The sequence below is a fragment of the Martes martes genome (genome assembly GCF_963455335.1).
Source record: "Martes martes genome assembly, chromosome: 8".
Classification (NCBI taxonomy): Eukaryota; Metazoa; Chordata; class Mammalia; order Carnivora; family Mustelidae; genus Martes; species Martes martes.
Genome location: NC_137895.1, coordinates 91832931 through 91860705, shown reverse-complemented (window position 1 = coordinate 91860705; position 27775 = coordinate 91832931). Strand labels below are relative to the sequence as shown.

The following is a 27775-nucleotide window of genomic DNA, read 5'->3' as shown; positions in this document are numbered from 1 at the left end:
TGATGTGGAGGCTGAGTAGATGGTGAGGATGGGAGAGATTATTTCAGGCAGAGAATAGCATGAACATAGACAAATACTAGACCAGGAACTATGCCAGTGGTTGGAAAGTAGTGAATAGGAAAGAATGGTGAGTGAAAAGGGACCAGGTCATGAAACACAGAAAGCAGCCGCGGGAGGGTTTAGAGTCTCCAGCTACAACAATTTTTTTTTAGAATTTTATTTATTTATTTGACGGAGAGATAGAGAACACAAGCAGGCAGAGGGTGAGGGAGCAGCAGGCTCTTCACTAGCAGGAAGCCTGATGTGGGGCTTGATCCCAGAGACTCTGGGATCATGACCTGAGCTGAATGCAGCTGCTTAACTGACTGAGCCACCCAGGAGCCACTGCAATGGGATGCTTTAGTGCAGCTTCACATAGAGTAACTCATGTGGTCCTCACAATCTACTTTCCCAATGACTCTACCAAGTGGTCAGCCTAGACTGCACTGACCCTGAGAAACGTGAAAAGAGGATCTATTTAGGAAGCAGAATAAATATAACTTTTAATTAGTTCTTGCAAAGAGGTGTCAAAGGAGGTGTCTTGCATGCAACGGAGTTGATGGCGGTGGTAGAACAACGGGTTCCAGCTGGAGTAATCAAGAGTCTCACAGAGAAAGGCTAAAAGGACGTGCAGGATGGGAATTTATAAATGATGAGGGTGCCAGGGTGGGAAGGGGACAGTGGTGAGGATGATCTCAGAAGAGCATGAGAAAAACGAACGAAGGTGGGAAACTGCAAAAGTAGAAAGGTGTATAAAGCTCTGAATTACTCTTGAACTCCCTGCCCTTTGGCAGATCTTTCTTGGAAAAAATGATGCTGTACAAGAAATGAAATACAAAAAGAACGTCCTCAACAAGTATCCTACATATTCCCCGTGATTAGAAATTAGGGGATGGGAAGAACCAGATAAGGTGAATACAGGAGGGTTAGAGGTTAAAAAAGGAATTAATTCTCTAGCTTGATTAATACACGGGTAATTTAGAACAGCACTTGGCACCTAATGAGCAATCAGTAAAAAGTATTATCTCCCTACACTCTAGCTGCAGCTAGATCTGTAGTACTTACCCTTCAACAGGCTACTTCCTCCTAGCCCAGTGACATCTGAGATGAGCCTCCTCAAAGAAATCCGAACAAGAGAAAAGCCTTTTCCTGGGTCTCAGTTATAATCACACTTCCGGTCATGAAATCCAGAGGTGCCCTCTTTTCCTGGAAACTCTAATTTTGACTATGATATCACAACAGGCATTCAGATTTCCAAAAACCTAACCCTTCTTCAACCAAATCCTTTGCCATTCCCGTCCCCAAGAATGAAACGTGTGCCTAAGCTCTAACAAACCCGAAGTTAGAGGCTTCAGAAAGTGTCTTGTGTCTTAGCAGCCAGTACAGTTGTGCACGATTAAGCTTCCCATGATCACCTCCCTCCCTCCCAATTCGGGCGTGAGACCTCTCGGCTTCTATTTCTGAGACAGAAAGGGAAGTGCACGAAAGACACGTGCGCGGGGGGTCCCCTTTACGTATCCTGAAGAAGGGGGGAAAAAAGCGGCCGTCACGAACAGGATTCGAACCTGTGCGGGGAATCCCCATTGGATTTCGAGTCCAACGCCTTAACCACTCGGCCACCGTGACTTCCAAAACTATATCTCGCCGCGCGCTTACAGAAGGGGTCCGCATTGCGACCGCGGAGGGAATGTAGCAATGAGAAGCCGGCCCGACCCCATACACACACACCCCGTGACCCCCGCCCTCCGCCCCTTACCTCGCCCCTATGCCACTCAAAGGAACAAGCGGGTGGAGCGGGTGACCCAGGGAGGGAGGTTGGGGGGGGTCCTCCCGCCCAGACAAGACTGGGGTCTCAGCGCAAAACTGTTTAGAAAGCGATGGCGGCCTGCAGAGGACTCAGTTGGAGGGAAGAGGCTCGGCCCCAGGATGGCGGCTAGAGGACTCCTCCAGTTAAGGAGTGAGAGGGGGTGCTGAGGCATGGTGTTAAGAGTGAGGGAGACTCCGGAAGAGTTGAAACGGGGAAGTCCTGGGGATGGATGAAAGAAAGAAACTTCCTGGGGAAAGGGGTCTGGGGTTCCTTGAGATTAAGGGCTCCGTGGGGTTGGGAACGTGCAAGGTAAGGACCACGCGGAACTATGAGCTGGGGGTTCCTCCAGAGACGGACGTCGGCTTGGGGTAGGCTAGAGAGGTACCCCACTCCCTGGGCTGAGAGGCAAAGAGGGAGGAAAGGCTTCGCCTCGGGTAGAGAACGATCTCAGGGGAGTGGGCGCCCCCTCCAGGAAGCAGCTGCCTCCCCAAGGCTCCCGCCGCCGCTGCCGCCGCCGCCGGGGAGGCCGCCAGGGTGGGTCCCGCGCCGGGAGCCTGGCCGCCGCCGTGCCCGGCCGGTCGGCAGGGGGCGCTGCGCGGGCCGGGGCCGGCCCAGGCGGCGGGAGGCGGCGGCCGCGGCGGCGGGAGGCGGCGGGAGGCGGGCGGAGGAGGAGGCGGAGGAGGCGGGAGCTGAGCTGAGCGGGGCGGGCGGCGGCGGCGGGGCTCGAGCCCGAGAAGATGGCGGTGCGGAAGAAGGACGGCGGCCCCAACGTGAAGTACTACGAGGCCGCGGACACCGTGACCCAGTTCGACAACGTGAGGCTCTGGCTCGGCAAGAACTATAAGAAGGTACGCGGGCAGGGCCGCGCGGGGGCCGGGGGCGGGACAAAGGGCCCGCGGCCCCGTAGCCCCCCCCGGATCCTGCCCACCCTCGGGCAGCCCGCAGCCCCTCCCCCGCGGCCTCGGGAGCAGCCCTAGCGCGCCCGCCGGCGCCCCGCGCCCCTCCCCCAGCCTCTTTTACCGCCCCCCCCGCCCCCCGCAGCCTGGGATTCCAGCCCCCGCCCTCCCTGCTGCGCCCTCTGCCCCTTGTTTTTCTCCACTGCCCGGCGGGTCCCGGTGCCAGCCGCCCACCCTCCCCTGGGCCAGAGCCTTCCGGGCTTTTCCGGGAGAGGCGGCCGAGGGTGGACGGGGTGCCTGATGCCCTCCCCCCCCCCAGCCTCGCCAGCCCCAGCGTGCCCGCCACGGTGCCCGCCAGAGCTCCCCACGGAGCCAGGTACCGGCAGGGCTGAGGCCTCCCTAGTGCTTTGTGTATGTTCGGAGAGATGATGAAAGCAGGAGGGTAAACAGCCACAGACAGGCCCTTGGCTGCTCATCAGCCTGAAGAAGCCCCTACACCTGTCTCCACTGCTCATCCCCCCCACCTCCACCCAAGGGGCAACAAAACCCCTTGGAGCCAGGTTATAGCAGTTCCTGGGCAGCGACCTCTTAAACCATCCCTCAGCTTCACAAAGAAGTCATCCGACCACCTGGCCTTGCATTGCCTTTGGTTTGGGGTTCAGAGGCTAAGACATGCTTTAAATCTCCAGCCCCCCAGCCTTTAACTGGAGATAATAAGGTAGTGAACAAAGGGTTCAAAAAGCCCTACCTGACTTTTCTGTCAAACCTCTTCCTGGTGTTGTCTTTGTCTTTAGGCCTGGTTGAAAGGAATGTCTATATGTGGGGTTTTTCTGTGGAGATGGTTTGCCTCTTCCCTTTCACTACCCCCAGTTAGAGGTTCTCTTTCTGGCTTTCCTTAGCTCCCCAGTTCTTCCTGCCCAGCTTTCCAGCCTGTCAGAAATGTGATGGGTGGTTTAGGAGTACACCCCTCCGATTCTGGTTCTGGCCTATCTCGGAGGTCTCTCTGTTTCAGAATCCTGACAAACAGCTGTTGGGTCTGTGGTATGCCTGTACCCCAGCGTGAGGCTCTGGTTCCCAGGCCTCCACCTTTGACCTTTTGGAAGGGAGATCAGTCTAGGGGCTTAGTCTCTAGCCCTGGGGGGATTGACCGCCTGTGAGCTTTCAAATTCAGCTTTCAAGTTCTTAGCTCTTTGTCGTTTACCTTTTCCTTCAAGGCTCTCTTTACATCTCCCACTGAGAGGAGCATTTTTTTCTGTGATTAGGGTTGAAGAAACAGGGGTCAAAAGGTAAAGAGAAAGTTAGCTTCCCGGCTCAGATTTAAATTAGAACAGGAGGCTAGGATACTAGGTAGCATAACATGGAAATGCGTAAGAAGGCCCAGGGTTGCCTGTCTCAGATACAGTTTCCTCAGAAAGGAGAGATGTTTTCTTGCTCTTTCTCACCAGGCTGGTAGTAGCTTGGTTCTTGCCTTCTAGGAGAGCCTACAAAGACATTTGTGCCCAGTTCCTAGGAGAAACAGAACGCACAAGCTCATTCTCTTAGTTTGCCTTGCCTCACTTCCTTGCACCGTTCTTATTAAGCTATGTGAGTCTAATAAGACTATAGTCTATAGTCTGATAAGACTATAACCCCCTGTAGCCCCCTAGTAAGTTAGGGGGAGTCTTGGCCTTCCAAGAAGTTGCTCCCAAGAAATACACTGTTGTCTTGTTTAGAGCCTCAAAGACACTCCTTCCATTGCCTGAACTTAACGAACCTTCAGGATTTTATAGCCCTCAATGCTGTTGACTAGAAATCAGGGTCCTACAACTCCAATTTCAGAGTGTAGCTGAGAAGTAGGAAGCCCCACTTGCCTCCAGCACCCAGTGCTGGCAGGCTGGGTTGGGGGCAGCAGAATTTCAACTTACTGTGAGAGGCTTAGAGGGCTTCCCTTCTGCCATTTTCTTTATAGAAACTAGACATATGGGAGAAGAAGACACTATTTTTTCCTACCCCAGATGCTTCCAGAACCCTGGGGGAAGAAATAAGGAGATAGTGGACAGTTTATCTGGGGTCTGCTTTTCTTCCCTTTGCCTCTGTTTCCCCAGTATATCCAAGCTGAACCACCTACCAACAAGTCCTTGTCTAGCCTGGTTGTACAGTTGCTACAGTTTCAGGAAGAAGTTTTTGGCAAACATGTCAGCAATGCACCGCTCACGAAACTGCCGGTGAGTGCAAATGCCAGGGAATGAATCCTCCAAACTGGAGAGGGAGTTGTGGGGGTTTTGTCAATTTCATGCTTTTTGAGATTTGAGTAATTGCCTATTATCCCCGCCCCTAGTGAGGCTGTCAGTGGCTTGCCCTAGTCCCCAGTTTACCACTCCCTTTGTCTTCGTAATACTTCATGCAACAAGGGGTGCGTGGCTGGCTGAGTTGGTGGAGCGTGCGACTCTTGATCTGGGGGTTGTGAATCCCAGCCCCACGTTAGGTGGAGAGGTTGCTTAAAATCTTAAAAAAAACACACACACACACAAAACTTCATTCAGCAGGTTATCTGAGAGTGTCTAAGCTCATATATGAAACTCTCATGGCAGGGTTAGAAGGGTACAAGATTTGGATTTATGTAGGCTTGTGTTCAAATTCTGACTCTGCCACTTGGTATCTCTGTGATCTTGGGGAGTCCATTTAAACTTTTTGAGTATCTGTTCTTTCATCTCTGGATGGGATTAATATCTCTACCTTATAGGGTTTCTGTACTGGTCAGTGAGGTAACCCCGTAAGTACATGGCACAAGGTGGGGCTTTGTGAATACTGGTTTCTCCCTGTGCCTTTTTCCAGGCCACATGATACCATGGCGTGGAGGTTAAAGAATTCCAGCTTTGGGGGCTCAGTCGATTGGGCCTCCAACTTCTGATTTCAGCTCGGTTTGTGATCTCAGTGTCATGGGATCAAGCCCTGCATCAGGCTCTGTGCTCAATGAGGAGTCAGCTTAAGACTCTCTCTCCCTTTCCCTCTGCCCCTTCCCTCTGCACACTCTCTCCCTCTCTCAAATAAATAGATAAATCTTTAAATAAATAAATAAATAAATAAAGAATTCTAGCTTTGAGAGCAAGGTTAGTTCAGCACAGGATTTTGTGAAAGGATTCTTAGTAAGGGAATTCAGGATATAACTCTCACATTCTTCTTTCTTGTCTCAATTTTGTAGATCAAATGTTTCCTAGATTTCAAAGCAGGAGGCTCCCTGTGCCACATACTTGCAGCTGCCTACAAATTCAAGAGTGACCAGGGATGGTGAGAAGTCTTCTTCTCTATGGTTCTTAACATTTAGGGGGACTCCCCCTTTATGATTTCCTGGGTCTTTCTTGGGGTGGGAGAGCATGAGTAGATATTCTTGTGAGTCTCTTACTTTGCTAGATCAGTAGGCCTGATGTGCTGGGTCAGAAAGGTGGCTGACAGAACCAAAATAGTTTCCAAGAGTGAACGAGCATGTGTGTGCGCATTGGTGTGTGTATCATAGAGGGAAGGGGATTCTTTGGTTGGCTTCTCAAGCTTCTCTCTGTCCTTTCGGATGAAGTACAAAGTGATTCGTGGAGTTGAGATCAGTGAACCCCAGATCCCAGGCCATTTTGGCAACAGTTTTGAGCAATATTGCATCCCAATTTCCCATGCTAAAAAGCCACATACCCTAACCTCATCTCGGTCCTGATCTAAACCACTCAGATTATTGCCTCTTTTCCAGGAGGCGTTACGATTTCCAGAATCCATCACGCATGGACCGCAACGTGGAAATGTTCATGACCATTGAGAAGTCCTTGGTGCAGGTAATAGTCAAGAACCTCCCCTGTCCATCTTCTTTCCCTCGGTGAAAATACAAAACATGCCTTCCCCATGATCTCATTGCATCTGTTTCTTCTCCCCACAGAATAACTGCCTGTCTCGACCTAACATATTTCTGTGCCCAGAAATTGAACCCAAACTGCTGGGGAAATTAAAGGACATTATCAAGAGACACCAGGTGAGTGGGTGGGTCAGAAGAAGTTTTGGAAACTCCATGACTCTTTTCCTGATGTTTTCAGTACAATAAGCTGCCTTTTGGGTGACATGTTTTCTACTGCAAAGGCGGCTCTGCCTACTTGAAAAGAGACTAGAGTTAAAGCCTTGAGCCTCTCTTTCTCAGTTCGCTCCTCCCATTTCCCAGTTGACAGGCTTGGATCACTGTTCCTAGAGACTGCACTGGCCTGGGGGTTAGGAAAGCCAGAGATCGCCTGATTTCAGAGAAATGAAACACCTATTCTGGAACTCTGTAATAACAAGCAGATGCCATTGCTGGGGACAGGAAGCTTCACATTTCCCATGTGCAGATTATGTATTCAGAGAATTATCTGTAGCAACTTCTAGTTCTTTAGTTTTTCTTCATTATTAGCACTATCCTAGCTATTTCCCTCTGCCTCTCAGCTGGTGTGTGTTTAAAGAATGCAAACTGACTTTAATACCATTCTGAGCAAAACATGATTAGGAAGGCAGATATGTGGTTGGGTCTTATTTTGGCTTATTTACACCCATGAGTATTTCAGAGGGGACTATTTACCTGCTTTTCCTCCTGGCGTCCAGGGAACAGTCACTGAAGATAAGAACAATGCCTCCCATGTTGTGTATCCTGTCCCAGGGAACTTGGAAGAAGGTGAGACTTGGGTTTTCTTGACCTCTGCAGTGGACGGCTTGGACTCGGAGTTGGGAACCGTTCAGCCTCTGCACAGGGCCTGGGCTCCTTCTCTCTCCTTTTGATGCTGTGCCCTCCTACTGCCTTATGTTCCTGAGTCCAGGTCTCTGGCTGCAACACGAGCTGTGTACAATTATTTTCTGTGTATCCCTTTAGCTTATATCTCTCCTTGTTCTGTCTCTATCCTCAGAGGAATGGGTACGACCAGTCATGAAGCGGGATAAGCAGGTTCTTCTGCACTGGGGCTACTATCCTGACAGGTGAGGACAGGGTCCTGGGGCAGGTTTAAGCATAGGAGCCAGACTGAGAAGCCTTAGAACATCTAGCAAAGCAAGCAGACACTCTTTTGGGGTTATTTTTAGGTCTGTTAATTTGTTCTCCTCATCTCTATTATGAGAATTTTCTGTCTTGGGAGACATTTGGACTTATTCCATGCGGGTTAGACTAAAAAGATTGGGGCTTTATATGTGAAAAAGTTATTCCAGTATAATCTCTAATAAATGTTAGAAGCAGTCTAAATGTCTAACAGTGGGAAAATGCTTCAGCAGTTTTTGTATCTACTGAGTGGACTATTACGCAGCCATCAAAGTGATAGAAATAACATGGGGAAAAAAAGAAATCACATGGATAATTTGTAAATAAATGCAAAATGCAAAAAGTGTGATTATAAAATAACACTGCAGTTATGTAAAAACAAAATTGTACAGGAAAAATTTGCTGGGAAAAAATACCAGATAGTTGTGTTGGGTGATTCTTTTCTCTCTTTCCTTTTTTTGGAGTTGTTTTTATTACTTTATAATGGAAAGAATACCAAAAAAAAAAAAAAGAAAGAAAAAAGAATACCAATATTAATTGGAAAAATAGCCATACCAAGAAAGAACCCAACAACCCTATACTTTTTATAAGTGGAAAAGGTAAAAGATCTGCACTTTGCTTTTCTGTGACTCCATCCTGTTGGTCCCGCTTCACACTCAATCTCCCGTGGCAGTTACGACACGTGGATCCCAGCCAGTGAAATCGAAGCATCTGTGGAAGATGCTCCAACTCCTGAGAAACCTAGGAAGGTGAGCCCTTCTTGTCTCCTGGCCCCAGAAACTATGCCAGGGGGTGCCTGGCAGGCTCAGTTGGTAGAGTGTGCTACTCTTGAACTTGGGGTTTTAAGTTCGAGCCCCACGTTGTGTGTGGATATTACTTAGAAATCTTTTTTTAAAGATGAGGGGTGCCTGGGTGGCTCAGTCGTTAAGTGTCTGCCTTCGGCTCAGGTCATGATCCCAGGGTCCTGGGATCCAGCCCTGCACCAGGCTCCCTGCTCTGCAAGGAGCCTGCTTCTCCCTCTCCCACTCCCCCTTGTGTTCCCTTTCTCACCATGTCTGTCTCTGTCAAATAAATAAATAAAATCTTAAAAAAAAAACCAAAAACAAAACGACAAGTACCAGAACCAGACCACTCTTCAGAAGTGAAGCTTGAGAGCCCACATCCTTGAGGTTTTCGTCAAGGGCGCCCAGACAGCTGTGGCTTTCAGACTTCTCTCCAGCAAAGCCTGCCTTTATACTTCAGGTTCATGCGAAGTGGATTCTGGACACAGACACTTTCAATGAATGGATGAACGAGGAAGACTACGAGGTAAATGATGACAAAAGCCCTGTCTCCCGCCGAAAGAAGATTTCAGCTAAGACGCTGACAGATGAGGTGAAAATTGCTCTTCTTTCTTCCCTGGTCCCTTAGCCGAAGCCTCGGGATAGGTCTTCAGTGGGGCTTGTTGGCTGACATTCACTCCAATTCTCCAACCTGCAGGTGAACAGCCCAGATTCAGATCGGCGGGACAAGAAAGGAGGGAACTATAAGAAGAGGAAGCGGTCTCCCTCTCCTTCGCCAACCCCAGAAGCTAAGAAGAAAAATGCTAAGAAAGGGTATGCCAGCTCCTCCCCTGTCCCCACCTTCACCATTCTCTCCACACCATGTTGAAGGAAGGAAGGACAAACTCCTTCCCATACCCAGCTGGCCCTTGCTGTGGTAGACCAGATTCCCGGATGTTCTGAGAGGGAAGATGAGGTCTTCTCTAGCTCCCCAGTTGTTAGTTCTAGTTGCAGCCACTAGTGAACTCAGAGAGAGCTAAGTCTTCTGGTGGAAGCCTTTGCCCTTCCCAGTACTCTGTAATGATTGGTTTCTGTGTATGCTCAGCTCCACATTTGGGGTTCTCTCTGGCTTCGCTCCCCTTGAACGTCAACTTCTGGGAACTTCCTGTCCAAGGATGACTGGGTTATCTTTCACTCCCTTTCCTTCCCAGTCCCTCGACACCTTACACCAAGTCGAAGCGTGGCCACAGAGAGGAGGAGCAAGAAGACCTGACAAAGGACATGGATGAGCCTTCACCAGTCCCCAACGTAGAGGAGGTGACGTTGCCTAAAACAGGTATGGGCCACACCAGCTCCTGGGACCTACCTTCTGTCAGGGCTGAGTTCCCCAGCCCAGTTCCAGGTCTGGAGGATCTTCCCCTTCAGTTTAGCTGGTTATTAAAATTATTTTCATCATCAAGGACAGTCCTCTGACTTTATCCATATCGGAGCTGTGGACTGTGCTTTGCGCCTGACGGTAGTTGTCTCCAAACTGCTTTTGATCACGTACCCTCAGCAGGAAAGTGTTGAAGCACAAGTTATATGTACGTATCGTTGTACGTATATGTACGTACCATTACTTCAGAAACATTATGAAACACATGCAAATGTCACGTAAAAGTAGGAAAAGGTAAAGGATAAGATTAAAATACAAATACAAAGAGAAGTTCTGCAGTTCTCTGCCTGTATTACATCCTATGGGAGAAGCCCACTTTGGACACCATTGCTCTGCAGTGTTAGAGGGTGGTACAGTTGCAAAGGGGGACTATGATCTGTATTCCACCGACGAGCTACAAATGTCCCGGAGTGTATTTCAGGGGTGGGGGAGGGGCCACGGAGCGAGAGGAGCGCTGGCTCCCATCCCGTTGTCAATCACAGCGGCTCTCTTCTGTATTCGTGTTTTCTCCGGAGCTGCCATGTACGGACTCAGTTAAGGGAAGCCCTCTGCTTTAAAAAATGTTGAAGATCCAGCCACAACTCGGCACAGGGATTTGGTCAGACTCGGTCTTGGTCCCTTAAGAACTCAGACAGGGACCAGAGGGGCCTGTCAAAGACAGGAATGCCTTATGAGTTTCCATTGAGTAGAAGATGCTTCTTTATAGGAAAAAAGTTAAGTGAATTTTTGGCTGGGGAAGGAGAGAAAGTGGCAAGTGAGTGTCAAGGCCTAGAGTGACTGTGCCTGGAGGGAGTTACCACCTTTTACGATCGGATGGAGAAACTTTTAGGGGAGATGAGATCTCTAGAGTTGTTAACGGTGGAGAGGTATAAGGGCTCGGTTTGGGCAGAACCTGTCTGATAAAATGACTCTCTCTCCTGGCAGTCAACACTAAGAAGGATTCAGAGTCCGCCCCAGTCAAAGGAGGCACCATGACTGACCTGGGTAAGGAGGGGGGGGTGCCCAGCTGCCAGCCTCCCCTAGCCCGTCAGTGCTTTTCAGAGAGTGGGATTCTGCTGCCTGTCAGGAGGCTCCAACCTTCTGTTTCCCTGTCTCTCTCTTTTAGATGAGCAGGAGGATGAAAGCATGGAGACCACGGGCAAGGTGGAGCCAATTTAGAGAGGCCCTCTCTACCTCTCTGCGGGATTCTGAGTTGTGCTTATAAAGTTCCTTCTACCCAGAGCTTTCTACTGCCTGGACTTTTCCCACCTTAGACTAATTCTGGCGGTTGTTCAAAACTCAAAACCCTGACCCTTTCCACGTTCCGGGGCCTGTAACTGTTCATTCCCTACCCACCCTTAGTGCCCACTTCCTGGGTGTGGGAGAAGCAGAGGGTTGCCAGGGGCAGAATGGGAATGCTGAGTGTCCAGCAGCCTCCGTACTTGTAGGATGAGGATGAAAACAGTACGGGGAACAAGGGGGAGCAGACGAAGAATCCGGACCTCCATGAGGACAACGTGACTGAGCAGACCCACCACATCATCATTCCCAGCTACGCCGCCTGGTTTGACTATAACAGGTATTGTCGCCCCAACGCCTCACTGCTTCTCTTTTGCCCTGCCTCCAGGGGCCAACATGTTGTTCCTCTTCCTGTCTCCAAATAAGTTATTTCTTCATCAGCCGGGTAGACTGGGGAACACGTTGGTTTTAGGGAAGCTCGTATCTTTGAGTCTTCACCCCCTGGGGAACGGTCTCCCCAAGGAAGGGATGACTGCTGTGTTCTCCCTCCCTCCCATCTAGGCTTTTCCTTCTGGGGCTCCCGTCTCTCCACCAGTGCCTTCTGAATCTGTTCTGTCTTCTTTTGCAGCGTTCATGCCATTGAGCGGAGGGCTCTCCCTGAGTTCTTTAACGGCAAGAACAAGTCCAAGACTCCAGAAATGTAAGGAAATCTCAGCTCACGACACTCTTTCTCCCTCCTGTCCCTGATCACCCTTCTTGATCCAGCAATATCCCATTGAGCAAATATTTCTTGTGCTCCTTGCAAGAGCCAGCACTGTGCTTCTCTTGCAAAGACATGATCTCTGCCCACAGGCAGCCCCAGCCCAGCACCGTGGCCCCAGTAGGGTGCTCTCTAGGATTGCCTAGGATTAAGCATGATCTTCTGTACAAAACGGGTACCTTCTCTGATGCCTCCATTTCTTTCAGCAGAGTCCAGAACCTTACAGTCCATCATTACTAAGATATCCAAAACACAGGTATCCCCAGCATACATAATAGCTCTGACTGAAATGTAAATGACCGTGCTGGTCCCTGAAAGTAGGTTTTAATAGAAAAACAAGAGGAGGAACTATGAAGATCCAAGACTCTGAATTAAGGGATGGAGAAGGCTCTCTGGAGAGAAGTGTTGTGTACAGTACAGGCTTGGGGCTCGGAAGTCTTCATCTTCGTCAAGGTGTTGCTTCAAGTGAAACCTGTTTGGCTTTGAATGAGTCTTGGGAATCTCCTATGGCTAGGGATGCTCCAGGATAAATGTAATGAGAAGGGTGAGAAAGCGTTGATCTCCCTGAGCTTGCTTCCCAGCCATTCCTCAGCTTCCTCTCTCTGGGGCCATCTTGCCTTCCCACTGTGTTTCTCTCCCTGGAGTGTGGTATGGTTCTCTGTTCTTCCCGGGGAAGGCAGTATATATGAAGAAGCTTGCTCTCTCCAGGAGAAAAGAGTAATAACATGGTGACGAGCGTAGGCAGGGCCTGATCTAGAATTGTTCTATACTTTGTTCTCTTGGTTAAGATGGTAAATAGTGGTAATTGCCTGCATTTCCTGAAAGCTTACTATCTCCCAGGCACTATCCTAAGTGTCTTACAGGCATTGACTAATCTTCACATCAGCTTTAGAGGTAGGTCCTATTCTCCTCTTCAGTTTACTGATTAGGAAACAGAGGAAGTGAGCAGAGAAGCAGAGAGAGGTTAAATCACTTGATTAAGGTCACACAGTGAGTAGAAAAACCAGGATCTGAGTCCTTCAGACTGGCTCATGTTCTCAAACTATATGCTGTACCACCCAATAGCTACCATTTGCTGAGCTGCTGAAGTGTGCCTGGCACTCTACTAGATCTTTCCAGGTCTTTCTGTTCCTTAGCAGACACTCCACTTTACAGTTTAGGAGACCATGGTTAAAAATTTAATAAGTACTTTGCGCGAGGACATCATGGTAGAACTGGGATTTGAACTTAGATCTTTCCACCCTCAGAATATGTATTCGGGGTGCCTGGATGGCTCGTGGGTTAAAGCCTCTGCCTTCGGCTCAGGTCATGATCCCAGAGTTCTTAGATCAAGCCCCACATCGGGCTCTCTGCTCAGCGGGGAACCTGCTTCCTCCTCTCTCTCTTTCTGCCTGCCTCTCCCGCTACTTGAAATCTCTATCAAATAAATAAGTAAAAGCTTTCAAATATATATATATATATATATGTATATATATTCTAGGGGTGCTTGGGTGGCTCGGTAGCATCTGATTTTGGTTATGGCTCAGATCATGATCTCAGGGTCATAAGATCGAGGCCAGCATCAGGCTCTGCACTGGGTGTGGAGCCTGCTTAAGATTCTTTCTCTCCCTTGGGGTGCTGGGGGGCTTAGTCAGTTGAGCATCAACTAGTGATTTTGGCTCAGGTCATGATTTCATGGGTCATGGGATCAAGCCCTGCACTGGGCTCCGCATTTAGTGGGGAGCCTGCTTGAGATTCTCTCCCTTTGTCCCTCCTACCCTCACACACACTCTCTCAAATAAATAAATCTTAAAAAAATAAAAAGATTCTCTCTCCCTCTGCCCCTTCCCTGTGCACGCTCTCTCTCTAATTAAAAAATACAAGTAAACATATATATATATATATATATATATTTTTTTTTTCCTCAGCGAGCTCCACACCTGCTCGCTGTTAAGTGTGGGGCTTACTTAAAAAATGAAAACATATATTCTTTTTTTTTTTTAAGATTTTATTTATTGGGGCGCCTGGGTGGCTCAGTGGGTTGAAGCCTCTGCCTTCGGCTCAGGTTGTGATCCCAGGGTCCTGGGATTGAGCCCCGCATCGGGCTCTCTGCTCAGCAGGGAGCCCACTTCCTCCTCTCTCTCCTGCCTGCCTCTCTGCCTGCTTGTGATCTCTGTCTGTCAAATAAATAAATAAAATCTTTAAAAAAAAAAAAAAGATTTTATTTATTTATTTGACAGACAGAGATCACAATTAGGCAGAGAGTCAGGCAGAGAGAGAAGAAGGGAAGCAGGCTCCCAGGACCCTGGGATCATGACCTGAACCGAAAGCAGAGGCTTTAACCCACTGAGCCACCCAGGCGCCCCAAAACATATATTCTTTATAGCATGTCATGTTGACTATAGTCGGATGCATGGATAAAGACTTCCCCTTAACACCTGCCTTTGGTAATAAGGGTACCTTTTCTTGCTTTTTGATTGCCTGTTGAAAAGTTTGACGAAAATTTCCCCAAGTACAGCCCAGGATATGATTCACTTAAGTGAATCCCACTTCCATCAAGGCAAACGTGGCAGTGTTCGAACCCCTTGCATCTAGCACGTGGCGGACCCCTGTGTTCACCACAGCCTGTGACTCACTCTGTTTCCTTTAGTCACACAGGAGGAACCATCCGCTTTTTTATCACCTTTCCTACCCCTCAGTCCTCAGCGGACTTACTTTCCTTCCTCTCATTCATCTCTCTCTCTCTCTCTCTCTCTCTCCCTCCCTCCCCGCCTCCCCTAAGCTACCTGGCTTATCGAAACTTCATGATTGACACGTACCGGCTGAACCCCCAGGAATATCTTACCTCCACTGCCTGCCGCAGGAACCTGGCCGGGGATGTCTGTGCCATCATGAGGTAGGTCTGCAGCTGAGGGGAGGACGTAAGGTGCCATAGACGCTTCTTGGCAGAAGGAGAGCTGGCAGCAAAGAGCATAGGGGAACAAGCAGGAAAAAAAAACCACCTCATGAGAAAGGCACAGTCCACATTCAGGGCACATGTGACTTGAGGGAATGGCAGTGGCTTTCTCTGGCATGTGGAAGAAGGGAGGAGCGTGTGTGTCATTGAAGGATCCTGGTTCAGTTTTCCTGGCTCTCCAGAAGAGATGTTTGGAGATGGTGGATATGGAGAGAGGTCCCGGCTGGAGGCAGACGCCTGGGTGTCACTGGCATTTAGGGGTTTGCCAGGCAGTAGTATGGGCAGAGAAGAGGGCTGGGGAGAGGGAGCTTTATGCCCCCACTTCTGTCCCTCTCCAGCAGCCCCACGTGACCCTATCTCCACCTCTCTCCTGCCAGGGTCCATGCCTTCCTAGAGCAGTGGGGTCTTATTAACTACCAGGTGGATGCTGAGAGTCGACCAACCCCGATGGGGCCTCCGCCCACCTCTCACTTCCACGTCCTGGCAGACACGCCCTCAGGGCTGGTGCCTTTGCAGCCGAAGACCCCGCAGGTAGGGTGAGGGGCTGTGGGGGTGGGGTGGGGGTGCTGGGAAAAACTGGGCTTCTTTGGACTTTTCTTTTTCTGGTTTTTTAGGGTAATGGTTCAGGAGTGTTTTGAGGCTTCTTCCTTTTCCATGGGATGCGAAGGGCCACAGGAGTCAGCCCCGTGTATTTAGCTCCCTCTCTCAGCCTCTGTACCTAAGACTGCAAGGACTTGCTGAGGGAGAAGAGATGCTCCTTGTCCTTGAGGAGCAGACAGGCCAGTGTAGGGCGTGGAGCAGATAGAGAAAAATGGCTGAAAATTAAGTTGCATGAAATTTTTTAACTTTGTTGCATTTCCAGCATTTTTTTCATTTTTGCCTCATAATTATCATCACTTCCATTTTTTTTCCACCTCCATTCCATACATTACAGAAATTAAGCGGAGACAGATTGTGTGGCTTGCCCAGGGTCACAGAGTACCAAATCTAGGATTAGAACCTAACTGTCCAGCTCCTGAGGGAACCTATAAAGTTCCATGTGAACATAAATGGGGATCATGCAGATCTAATTAATCATGAAGGGAACATGGAACAGTGGCATGAGTGCCCCCAGAGCTTGTGAGCCGCCCAGCATTTGGTCTTGAGGCCTCCAGGGCCTTGGCCTGGTCATTTTCCGCCCAGCCTCCATGACGCCAAGCTCTGTCCCCCAGGGCCGCCAGGTTGATGCTGATACCAAGGCTGGGCGAAAGGGCAAAGAGCTGGATGACCTGGTGCCAGAGACGGCTAAGGGCAAGCCAGAGCTGGTAGGTGGGGTGTAGACCCCGCTGGGCTTCTTATTTGCCCCTTTATTGGGGGGCCCCTGCCCGGGGAGAAGAGACGTGAGAGCAGAGGAGCTACAGCAGTGAGGGAGGAAGTCCCACCCAGGGGTGTCCCTGGCTTTGGGAAGTAAGCTCCTTCTGTCTGTTTTCTCTCTCTGTCCGCCCCTGGCTCCCAGGGTCACCCATCCTCACCTCTTTCTTTCCCCTCCGCAAATAGCAGACCTCTGCTTCCCAGCAAATGCTCAACTTCCCTGACAAGGGCAAAGAGAAACCGACAGACATGCAGAACTTTGGCCTGCGCACAGACATGTACACGAAGAAGAACGTCCCCTCCAAGGTACAAAGGTGTGGGCTGACTCCGGGCGGGGGTGCCTTCACCCTCCAGTAGGCATGGGCTCCTCTCTCTGACATACCCATATCTCCTGCAGAGTAAAGCTGCGGCCAGTGCCACTCGAGAGTGGACGGAACAGGAGACCCTGCTCCTCCTGGAGGTAATTGGGGCAAGGAAAGGAGAGTTTTCTCTGAAAACGGATGTGGCCCAGGTGCCAGCCACACTCGTGAGTGGGCAGAGCGTGATCTCGTCCCCAGTCTCTCTCTTCCCCAATGCCTGCCACACCTGCCCCAGGGAACAGCTCCAAGCCAGGCATTTGGGCCATTTCATTAACTCCATATCCTCTCGTAGTGCTACTTGGAGATTCCCCTGGGACCCAGCAGACTCCACAAATACCACAACACAGAGAGCTTTGAAGCCCGCTGCCCTTAGTAGGATGGGGGGAGTTGACCTTCAAGGAAAGTGGCTAAGTAAGGAAGTTGTGTCTCCACCACTACCACCAGGCACTGGAAATGTACAAAGATGACTGGAACAAAGTGTCAGAGCACGTGGGAAGCCGCACGCAGGATGAGTGCATCTTGCATTTTCTTCGTCTTCCCATTGAAGACCCGTACCTGGAGGACTCAGAGGCCTCCCTGGGCCCCCTGGCCTACCAGCCTATCCCCTTCAGTCAGTCAGGCAACCCTGTTATGAGCACTGTTGCCTTCCTGGCCTCTGTCGTCGATCCTCGAGTCGCCTCTGCTGCTGCGAAGTCGGCCCTAGGTAATGTGGAGGGGTCCTGGCCTCTTTGGTTTGAAAGGCTGGTTACTCAGACCTTGAAAGGCCCTCGAGTTTGGCTGTCCTACTGGCACTGTCTGCCGCTGGCGTCCGCTCAGGCACCTGTCGAGCTCCATGCTGGCCTAGAGGAAGAGATGGGCTTCTGAGGCAGCTTTCACAGGGACAGCCAAAATGGCCTGCCTGCCCCTGCCCCCAGCCTTGTCTTCTCTGGATCTTGCAGAAGAGTTCTCCAAAATGAAGGAAGAAGTGCCCACAGCCTTGGTGGAGGCCCACGTTCGGAAAGTGGAGGAGGCAGCCAAAGTGACAGGCAAGGCCGACCCAGCCTTTGGTCTGGAGAGCAGCGGTATCGCGGGAACCACCTCTGATGAGCCTGAGCGGATCGGTGAGGCCTGCTGGGTTCCCAGAGTCCTCCCCTTTGACCGAGTGCTGTCACCATCTGGTACCCCCGTGCCATCCCTGCCTCGCCTTGTCCTCAGAGCACAAGACCAACGTGGGGAACTGGCGGGGGTTTTCTCTTTCCCAGAACTCCCCCTTAGGGGCTGTGGCTCCCTGCCAGCCCTTGCACTAAGATTTTGGCTAGGAGAGTGGGCTTTCGGGAAAGCGATCTGGGGACAGACTCTGCATCAGATGTTTCCCATTTTCTCTTTCCCCTGGGCCCAGAGGAGAGCGGGACGGACGAGGCACGGGCGGAGGGCCAGGCCACGGAGGAGAAGAAGGAGCCCAAGGTGCAGCAGGAATGAGCTGGGCTGGGAGGGTGGAGGGGCCGGGCATGGCAGTATGGGGAGGGGAGTCATAGTCACTTCCCAGACTGGCCCCCTATGTCAGGACCAGCCAACCTGATGCTGTCTACTTTTCTTTCACTGGTACCTCAGGAACCCCGAGAAGGAGTTGGGGCTGCCGAAGAAGAAACAAAGGAGAAAACCAGCGAGGTCCCCAAGAAGGACGAAGAGAGAGGGAAACAAGGTGACAGCGAGAAGGAATCAGAGAAGAGCGATGGGGACCCCATAGGTGAGCCCTCCAGCCTGGTAGTTGGGTGTCCAGGGGACGGAAGTGGGCAGCAGCTCTAACCCTACCTTCTTCCTGGTCCAGTTGACCCGGAGAAGGAGAAGGAGCCGAAGGAAGGGCAGGAAGAAGTGCTGAAGGACGTGGTAGAGTCAGAGGGGGAGAGGAAGACGAAGGTGGAGCGGGACATCGGGGAGGGCAATCTGTCCACCGCCGCCGCCGCTGCTCTGGCCGCCGCTGCAGTGAAGGCCAAGGTGAGGGCCAGGGTCCCGGAAGATGCCGCCACCTTCTCTGATCTCATGACCCCTGTGGGAAATCCTTCCCCACTCACTTCCTTAACGCTGACCTGTTTCCTTCTCAGTTTGACCTGAGAGGGAGAGTTGGTCATCTCTTCTCTAAGCAATTTGAAGCTTTTTGCCATTAGGCCTGGTTTTATCCTCTCGTTATTTGACCTTGTCTTATCTTTTGTCACTCTTTTTTTTTCACGTACTTTTAAGAATGTGAAGTCTTGGGGCGCCTGGGTGGCTCAGTGGGTTAAAGCTGCTGCCTTCAGCTCAGGTCATGATCTCAGGGTCCTGGGATCAAGCCCCGAATTGGGCTCTCTGCTCAGCAGGGAGCCTGCTTCCTCCCTTCTCTCTCTGCCTGCCTCTCTGCCTACTTGTGATCTGTCTGTCAAATAAATAAATAAAATCTTAAAAAAAAAAAAAAAAAAGAATGTGAAGCCTTTGCTACTCTGTGGGTTGTGACCACAGCCAGTTCTTTCTTAAAACCTGCCAGCCCCTGCCTTACCACTCTGTCCCTGCCCACCTCCAGTGGGCCCTGCTGCTCACACGCCGCCCTCTCTGCCTTCCCTAGCACCTAGCTGCCGTGGAGGAGAGGAAGATCAAGTCGCTGGTGGCCCTGCTGGTGGAGACCCAGATGAAAAAGTTGGAGATCAAACTCCGGCACTTTGAAGAGTTAGAGACCATCATGGACCGGGAGCGGGAGGCAGTGAGTAGCATCCCCTGGGGGCCTGTGGAGCCAGGGCCACACCTTGACACACAAGAGGGCCTGGGTTTAGGAGGGGGGCAAGCAGCAGTGGCAGGAGACTGAGAGTGACAGGGCTTCACGGCTGAGGAGAAGGCGCTCTCCCCAGGCAGTAGAGGACAAGTGGCCCACTGGTGAAGCCTGGAGCCTTAGGTCCCACAGAATGTTGACATCCTGGGGCAGAGATTCTAGTCGGTTTCTCCATTGCCTCACATCTAGGTCCTTGACCAGTGTTTGATGTACCGTGGACTTTCAGTAAATAAGTATTTGTTGAGCCATCGAGTAGGTTTAACGGATGATGAAAGGGAAGGGGCTTCAGATCCAGAAGGTGAACTTGCTAAGGGGATGGGAGGGACAAGGTATTGAACCATTTTGTTTCTGAGATGATATAAAAAGAAATGCAAGACAGGGATCCTAACAGAACCTGCGGTTTAATTGGAGACATCCAGTATTCAGTACGGAGGCATCCAAAACTGAATGCTTAAGGTATCTGACAAATTCAGATTAAAAGTCCTGAGAGATAACAAAATAAAGGCAAAGCTCAGAGGCTAAAGAGTTGATCTGTGATGGCTTCGTAAGAATGGTGAGTATTTAGGCAATTTTGAGGGAAGAAAAGAACATGAATTGACAAGAGGAACTGGAGGCATTTTCCAAATGAAAATAATGACAGAGGGGCGCTTGGGTGGCTCAGTCAGTTAAGTATCTGCCTTCAGCTTAGGTCATGATGTCTGGGTCCTGGGATGGAGCCCCTCATTGGGCTCCCTGCCCTGGGGGAAGCCTGCTTCTCCCTCTCCCTCTGCCTGCCACTCCCCTTGCTTGTGCTCTCTTTCTCTCTCTCTGACAAATAAATAAAATCTTAAAAAAAAAAAAAAAAGGAAAGAAAATAATGACAGAGGGCACCTGGGTGGTCCAGCTGGTTAAGTGCCTGCCTTTGGCTCAGGTCATGATCCCAGGGTCCTGGGATTGAGTCCCACGTTGGACTCCTTGCTCTGCGGGGAGCCTGCTTCTCCCTCTTCCTCTGCCTGCAGCTCCCTCTGCTTGTGCACTCTCTCTCTCAAATAAATAAGTAAAATCTTTAAAAAAGAAAAGAAACAAACGACAGATTCAGAGCTCTGGAGCTGGAATGAGTAAGGGCTCCCACTAGGTGAACTCCACTGCAGTGAGAAGTCATGCGGGCAGCCAGAAGACTGGGTGCTGGGGGTTGTGGTGGGGAGGACAGGGCAGGGCCCCGGAAGCCCAAACACAGAGATCTGCATTTGGTGCTGGTAGCGAGCGGCCAGGAAAGGCAGGGTGTGTTGGAGGGCGGAGCAGGGGGCAGGGTTTTGTGCACACCGGTAATGGGTAACGGTACTCACTTGGACCCCGCAGCTGGAGTATCAGAGGCAGCAGCTCCTGGCCGACAGACAAGCTTTCCATATGGAGCAGTTGAAGTATGCAGAGATGAGGGCCCGGCAGCAGCACTTCCAGCAAATGCACCAACAGCAGCAGCAGCCCCCGCCAGCCCTGCCCCCGGGCTCCCAGCCGGTCCCACCTGCAGGCACTGGGCCGCCCGTGGTTCACAGCCTGGCTATGGCTCCGGCCTCTGTCGCCCCTGCTCCTGCTGGCGGTGGGGCTCCCCCCGGAAGCTTGGGCCCCTCTGAACAGATTGGGCAGGCAGGGTCAGCCGCGGGGCCACAGCAGCAGCAACCAGCTGGAGCCCCCCAGCCTGGGGCAGTCCCACCAGGGGTACCCCCCCCTGGACCCCATGGTAAGTGATGGCTTCTGGAACTCTTGCTGACTGGGGATGGGGTTGGGGGGCCTCTGGGTGAACATTCCTATCTCCCACCTCGAAAGGGATACAGGGCAGGACTAGAGATTTCTGCAGATGGGCTCACCTCTGTGACATCCCTGAGCCAGTAGGGGTCCCTCCCCAGGGCCAGGCCTTGGAGGTTTTGTTCCAAGGATTTACACTGAGTCCCTCAGGCAAACAGGTGCTGGGGCGTGGCTAGAGCATCCTGGCTGTGCGAGTGAGTCAGGAAGGGAGATTTTCTGCCTCTCAGCTTCTTGGTCTCTTCTCTTTGTTCCCAGGCCCCTCACCGTTCCCCAACCAACAAACTCCTCCCACAATGATGCCAGGGGCAGTGCCAGGCAGCGGGCACCCAGGCGTGGCGGGTAATGCTCCTTTGGGTTTGCCTTTCGGCATGCCGCCTCCTCCTCCTCCTCCCGCTCCATCCGTCATCCCATTTGGTAGTCTAGCCGACTCCATCAGTATTAACCTGCCCCCTCCTCCTAACCTGCATGGGCATCACCACCATCTCCCGTTTGCCCCGGGCACTCTCCCCCCACCTAACCTGCCTGTGTCCATGGCGAACCCTCTACACCCTAACCTGCCGGCGACCACCACCATGCCATCTTCCTTGCCTCTCGGGCCGGGGCTCGGATCCGCCGCAGCCCAGAGCCCTGCCATTGTGGCAGCTGTTCAGGGCAACCTCCTGCCCAGTGCCAGCCCACTGCCAGGTGAGAAGGGTCCTGGAGGGGAGAAGGGTGAGGGAGAGGGGTCCACATGGAGGGACGGGGCAGGGGGGCAGGTAGGGGAAGGGCTTAGGTAATAGAACTTCCACCATCCTTTTTGAACGCTCGCTCTGGTAAATTAGAACACAGGGGGAAGGGCCTCTCTGGCTGTCCTCTGCCATTCCCCACCCTGGCAGCCGCCACCTCTGGGATGACGTTGGGGCCTTTCACTGGTGGGTCACGGAGGAGTCCTAAGGCACAGCGTCTCAGTTGTAAACTTGAAAAACAGCTACCTGTTTGCATGACTGGCACCCCCTTGCTTGTTCCCATCACGTTCAAACGCCCCGTAGAGAGAGTTCCCTTGGGGGCAGGAAGATTTGGGGTGTTTTTCAGTTTTCTCAGTGTGAGGTGGGAGAGGGCGCTGGGGAAAGGCTGCCTCGGTCACCTACCCACCCATTGCATGCCGTGCCCGGTCCTGTTTGTCTTTGGTGGCCTGGGTCTGGACCCCTCTGCTGCCCACCTGGCTGATTCCTCTTCCTTCTCTCCACAGACCCAGGTACCCCCCTGCCTCCAGATCCCACGGCCCCGAGCCCAGGCACAGTCACCCCTGTGCCACCTCCGCAGTGAGGATCCAGCCAGACATCTCTCTCCCTCACCCCTAATGGAGATCAAGGTTCCAGGAACAGCCCTCTCCCCACCACTGGGACCCTTCCCCAGCCTGGAGAGTTCATCACTACGTAAGGAAAGCTCCTCCTGCCCCTCCAAAGCCCCCACCATGCCTGGCAGAGGCGTGCATTTTTATATCGGATTATTCAAGGACTTCTGTTTAAAAGATATTTCTAATGTCTGGGAGAGAGGATAGGATGGGGATGCTGCCCTCTAAGAAAGGGCTGGGGAAAGGTGTTTATACAAGGTTCTGATTAACCACTTTTAAGGGTGCACCCCTCAAAACTACTGCATTTTTTTATGGATGAAAAACAAAACAAAACAAACAAAGCCCTTTAAAGGAAGTAGAGAGAGATAAAAAAGCCACATCGGAGCTCCCTCCACCCACTAAAAAAAAAAAAAAAAAAAAAAAACAACAACAACTTTTACATTTTTTGGAGGGAGGTGACAGGAAAGGGGATTTAAGGTTTATGGGAGAGCTCTGGGGATAGAATAGGGTGCAGAGTCTGTCTCCTCTAGCCCCTCGTTAGTGACCGAATCAACTCCCAAACTCCCTCGGCCACCCCATCCCCAGTCTGTTCCTACTGATCTCTCCTGCTGCCTCCTCAGTGTCGCTGTTTTAGGCCACCCCAGCTCAGCTGATGACCCCTTTGCCCCTGAATGTCAGTTTTGTGTTTTTAAAAGTCACCTGCATAGTTGATGTCAGCGTATGTGTATTTGGTGGGGAAATGTATTTTGGGGATTCCTGTGATAGGTAATAGAGGAAAAAAGAGCACTGTTCCTCCTCCCTGGGCCCTGTCCCTGGGCTCCTAGACGACATGGAGAGGGGAGCTAGAGAAGATGGGGTATTGTAAAAACCTGAGTTTTAAAAAAAGCACTTAAGCACCTCCTTCTTATTACTTGGTGGGTCACCCCTCTAACCTCTTCCACCAAGATCCTCAGAACCTTGACTGGTAGCTAGGGGTTCCCTGGGACTTGGGGACAATGGAGGAGGGGTGCCCGACCCAGGGTAGTGCCTACCCCCAGCTTGCAGCTTGGCTCTGCTCCCTGGATTCCACTGCCTCCCCTACCACCTTTCCCTTCTTCATCCTTGACGTGAAGGCAGCCAGGATGCCAGGCCTCCCACCAGCTCTCCCTGGTCCCTCCCACCAGGCCTTTGTTCCTCACGTCTCCGTGTTTCTCTTCCTCTGCGTCTTGGCACCTTTCTTCTGTTCAAGGTTTTCTGTAAATTTTCTTTTTTTTTTCTTTTCTTTTCTCTTTTTTCATTTTTTTTTTTTTATAAATTAATTTGCTTTCAGTTCCATCTTGTGAATGCCTTCTGTGTTCTCTGACCTGTGGCTATCAGGCAGGGGGATTTGGGCTGGGGCAGCCTTCCCGGAGTCCTTCCCAGGGGCATTCGCCTGGGCTGGAGAGGCACTGGGCCAGCCACTGGGACACAGCCACTAGGCCTCTCTCTGCAATGGGCTGCGGGCAGCACAACCGTGGGGACTGTGCCCTGGGGTGTGGGAGCCGGGCAGAGGTGCTCACCTGCCCTAAAAATAGCTGAGACTTGGAAGAACGTCCCCACAACCTGGAGATTTTGTGTATTTATCCTCGCAGAAGTAAGGGCTTCATTCCTTTCCTTATTAAGGTGGGAAGAAGGCAGGCATTTCACAAGCTTGTGTTATGAAGTGACAGGCGCGGGCAGTGCTAACACAGGCCTCGCTTTCGTTCCATCAGACACTCCCTGGGCTTTCCCCACAAGAGGCCACCAGTGCTTGGGAGGGTGAGGGCTAGGAGGACCTCCTGGTGGGAGACAGCACGAGCATGGTCAGCCTTGGTCCTAAGGGTATGTCTGGCTTCCTTAATCCCCCAGGGGGTAGCCTTTGTGGCATCAATGAATGGAGCCAGCAGTCCTTAAATGACACCAAGATGGATCCTACAAGCACTTCTTTCTTCCCCAAGCTTTCCCAACCCCTGGCCTAGGACCCTAGATGGTCTCTCCTGCCCTTCACCCTGCTCAGGAAGGAAAGTAGAACCGTACTTAGGGCACGGAGCAAGTTTATTTGGTGACTGCTGACAGCAAATATTATCCAAGAGACAAGCTGGCAGAGGTGCTGTGACAAGAGGACGTAGGACATGTTCGGGGCTACATGCAGTCTCACGCGGGGGAAGGCACGGGGTTCGGGCACACCAGGAACATCCTCAGCCATTCAGCACCATACGGACAAGCTCTGTGGATTGGAGAGAGGGATGAGCCAGGGAGGAAGGCCGCGGGGAGGGGTCCACCAGGGGCCAGGAGACCACAGGACCACGAAGGTAGCCTAGGAGTGTGCCCGCAGAAACCAACCCTGGCTTTGCGGAGGAGCCACCTTGATCTGCCCAGTTCTCTCGGCCCCCAGCTCCCCCCGCACCCGCTATTAGCCCCTCCACCCCACCCTGAGCAGCGAGAACACAGCAGGAGGCAGAAAAGTTCTTAACTACACCTACAGCTACTGTCAGCCATTGGCAGGAGAAGACAGAGGTTTGGGTTAGGGTACCTCCAAGCTGCCCAGCAGAAGGAAGAAGACAAGACTAGTCAGCTCCAGCAGCACAACAGGGCAGGCAACCAACCCCCCTATGCCAACCACCTGTGCCCCAGGGCCAGAGGATCACCCCAAGGCAAGACCGGAACAGGCTGGTGTGAGTTCCCAGACACCAGCACCCCGGGCCCTATAAGCAAAACCTCAGAGCCCATTCTAGGAGAAAAGGAGGTACCACACCCCCAGACTGTCTTCCTCTTTGAGGAACCCCTCCCCTCCTCAGTCAGCTCCATGCAGAAACATGCTAGGAGGAAGTCAGATGGTAGTAGGGGAAGGGCAGGGGCTAGAGAGCAGAGGTTGGGCAGAAAAACACTGGGGAGGGGGCAACTAGAGAAGGGGAGGCTGGGAGGAGCCGTACCCGCCCCATGGGCCCGTCACCCCGACAGGATATGCCTCACAAACGCTGCAGGAAGGAAGAGACATTCATGGTGAAGACAAGACACAGTGGGGTGAAGGGGTCAGGTGATGGATGAATAGACATTCCCTTTGGCTTCCCATTCCTTCCCGCCTCCCAACCCCCTTTACACATTACCCCTTCCTTTCCTGTCGTGTTCCCATGGCCTCCCACTCTTGGGCTGGGCTGGGCCCTGCCCCTTGCCTCTGGATTCTTTTTGGAGCCCAGAGACAGGGAGAGCCCCAAACGCTGGGGGTGACCTGCCTAGACAACTTCGTCCACGAGAGCCCCAATTCATCCCTCACCTTCATAGTTGATACAACCGTTGCTGTCCTCGTGCCCTGCCACCAGCATCTCTACTTCTTCCTCCGTCATCTTCTCGCCTGCAGAGAGAGAAAAAATGCATTTTGGGAACTGGGTGGCAGGCATGTATCAGGTGGCACCGCCACTCCAGGAGCCAGGGTAGAGTCTTACCCAGGGTGACAAGAACATGCCGGATTTCAGCACCCATGACGGTGCCATTCCCCTCCTTGTCAAACACCCGAAGGCCTTCGACATAGTCCTCGTAGGTGCCCTGGTCCTTGTTCTTGGCCACAGTCTGCAGCATGGGCAGGAAGTGTTCAAAGTCCAGCACCTTCACATTCATCTCTGCCATAAAGGAGGTGGAAGGAAAGTCACGCAAGTTCTTGGGACTGAGGACATGACAGGGACCATGAGTGATGAGGTGGCTGCCACTCAAAGCAGGAGAAATCTGTTGGGTTTGCTAGCTGAGACAAACCTGCCTGAGAATTCTGGGCCTATGCAGATAAAGGGAACCTCTCAGCTGAAGAGCTGTAGGCCCATCACCACACTGAGAAATTGTCCACAAGGACCCTCACCATCACTCTTGGGGTTCCCCAGGACCTTGAGCACCTCGGCGTTGGTGGGGTTCTGGCCCAGGGCCCTCATCACGTCCCCACACTGGCTGTACAGGATCTTGCCATCCCCTGTTCGGTCAAACAGCTGAAAGGCCTCCTTGAACTCTGAAGATTCAGATACACATCAGCACTGAGCATATGGGAGGTTAACCCAAACCCTCCCTCACAACTCCTGCCCATTCAACTTCGATCATGCTGAGGAAACCAGGTATTTGTACCACTGTACACCCAAGTCCACTAAGAGGGGCCTAGTGTCCCTGTCTCCCAACACAGGTGTCCCACATAATGACACAGCTTTCCTCCCCCCTGGGCAGAGCTGTCATTCACAGACCCCTCTGCCTACAGCAAGCCTGCCCAACTGCCTCACTACTCTTACTAAGGGCAGGAATTTGCCACCGCCCTGTCTGGGGCCTGTCCTTATAAGGAAGTGGGAGCAGCAGCCTGGGACTGGGGTCATCCCAGCCTGATACTTCCCACCCCTCCTGTACAGAAAGAGACCTTCAGAGGGTACAGCTATGAAATATCCTCAGCAAATCCCCCTGTCCCCATTTTCACAAGATTCCAGGTCACTGCTTTTTACAATCTTCACAGTTCCAAGCTGGGGGAGGGGTTGGCGGGGGTTGGGGGGGAGCGGGCAGGGTGTTATCACAGGAGGAAAAAAGGCAGAAGCTGATTAAGGGACAGAGGAGCACAGGCAACTTAATACACCCTCCCCACACCCCACACACAACAGGCATTAGGTGACCAAGTTTCACATACCCACACCACCTAAAACTCACCCGGGGCTTGGGGCTCGGATCTAGAGTGGAAGGGGAGGGAGGAAGAAAGAGTGAGAAAAGAAAATGGAGGATGCAGAAAGCGGGAGAAGGGAATCCGGTAAGTACTTCCCTGGGGACGCTGAAGAGATGACAGGCTGGGGTTAGGAGGTAGGTGCTAGAGGCGGGGGTCCCTCTCCCTAACCATAACCTCAGTAGGGGTCAGAGATTACTTACCTGCAGTCTGGTCCTCGGTGAAATCACACTGCTCAGGGAAGAGGGGAGCAGTCAACATCTGAACCCCAAGCTTCTATCCCAGTCCCACAAACTGAACCACAAACTCCTGTTCCGAGCTGGGGACTCGCTTCCCGACAGGACAAGACCCCCAAACTTTCCAACCCCACCCCCGACCTTCCAGGCCCTCAGCTTCCCTTTGGAAACCCCCAACCCCGACTTCCCGCCTCTCGCCCCAAATCCCGCTCATCGTTGCAGGCCCCGGGCCCCACCATCTTGACGGCTCCGCTCCGCGGGACCTTTCCCTGCAGTAATGGCTCCGGTTCCCAGCCCAACCCTAGTCTTAGTACATCCCAATGACGTCACTCTCAGCTGATCCAGCCAATAGGAGTCCTGGCCTGGCTTTATGCAGATAACATCGCTATATTAGTAATGAGGTGG

The 27775-nt window shown here is 52.0% G+C and overlaps 2 protein-coding genes across 11 annotated transcripts; one reads left to right on the top strand and one right to left on the bottom strand.

Moving 5' to 3' along the window:
- Nucleotides 1-2495: 2495 nt before the first annotated feature.
- SMARCC2 (SWI/SNF related BAF chromatin remodeling complex subunit C2) lies at nucleotides 2496-23173 on the top strand. Of its 8 annotated transcripts, XM_080810844.1 has the most exons (30): nucleotides 2496-2694; nucleotides 4827-4946; nucleotides 5924-6009; nucleotides 6458-6539; nucleotides 6641-6733; nucleotides 7330-7399; nucleotides 7629-7698; nucleotides 8427-8502; nucleotides 8996-9127; nucleotides 9233-9348; nucleotides 9726-9850; nucleotides 10874-10933; nucleotides 11055-11092; nucleotides 11377-11507; nucleotides 11796-11867; nucleotides 14689-14802; nucleotides 15240-15393; nucleotides 16074-16166; nucleotides 16399-16518; nucleotides 16610-16672; nucleotides 17016-17274; nucleotides 17510-17671; nucleotides 17950-18014; nucleotides 18162-18297; nucleotides 18379-18545; nucleotides 19147-19281; nucleotides 20686-21064; nucleotides 21385-21468; nucleotides 21748-21813; nucleotides 22358-23173. In XM_080810844.1, the coding sequence occupies exons 1-30, from the start codon at nucleotides 2584-2586 to the stop codon at nucleotides 22432-22434; spliced, it is 3456 nt and encodes a 1151-aa protein (XP_080666970.1). In that variant the 5' UTR covers nucleotides 2496-2583; the 3' UTR covers nucleotides 22435-23173. The 8 variants fall into 8 exon arrangements, with proteins under 8 accessions (XP_080666970.1, XP_080666971.1, XP_080666967.1 ...); XM_080810845.1 differs by lacking the exon at nucleotides 21748-21813; XM_080810841.1 differs by having other exon boundaries at nucleotides 21385-21813; nucleotides 22358-22895.
- Nucleotides 23174-24496: 1323 nt separating this feature from the next.
- On the bottom strand, nucleotides 24497-27713 carry MYL6 (myosin light chain 6; the record flags this gene model as incomplete). 3 transcript variants are annotated; one of them, XM_080810882.1, is made up of 7 exons in its annotated part: nucleotides 24497-24686; nucleotides 25393-25437; nucleotides 25734-25811; nucleotides 25903-26076; nucleotides 26307-26450; nucleotides 27338-27365; nucleotides 27607-27708. In XM_080810882.1, the coding sequence occupies 6 exons, from the start codon at nucleotides 27607-27609 to the stop codon at nucleotides 25409-25411; spliced, it is 456 nt and encodes a 151-aa protein (XP_080667008.1). In that variant the 3' UTR covers nucleotides 24497-24686; nucleotides 25393-25408. The 3 variants fall into 3 exon arrangements, with proteins under 3 accessions (XP_080667008.1, XP_080667007.1, XP_080667006.1); XM_080810881.1 differs by lacking the exon at nucleotides 25393-25437 and having other exon boundaries at nucleotides 27607-27713; XM_080810880.1 differs by lacking the exons at nucleotides 25393-25437; nucleotides 27607-27708 and having other exon boundaries at nucleotides 27338-27395.
- Nucleotides 27714-27775: the final 62 nt, after the last annotated feature.

Coding starts and splice junctions, on each gene's coding strand:
- SMARCC2 (XM_080810841.1), top strand. CDS start 2,584: ATGGCGGTGCGGAAGAAGGACGGCGGCCCCAACGTGAAGTACTACGAG. Junction 15,394..16,073: donor TGCAGCCGAAGACCCCGCAG/GTAGGGTGAGGG, acceptor TCTGTCCCCCAG/GGCCGCCAGGTTGATGCTGA. Junction 17,275..17,509: donor TGCTGCGAAGTCGGCCCTAG/GTAATGTGGAGG, acceptor TGGATCTTGCAG/AAGAGTTCTCCAAAATGAAG.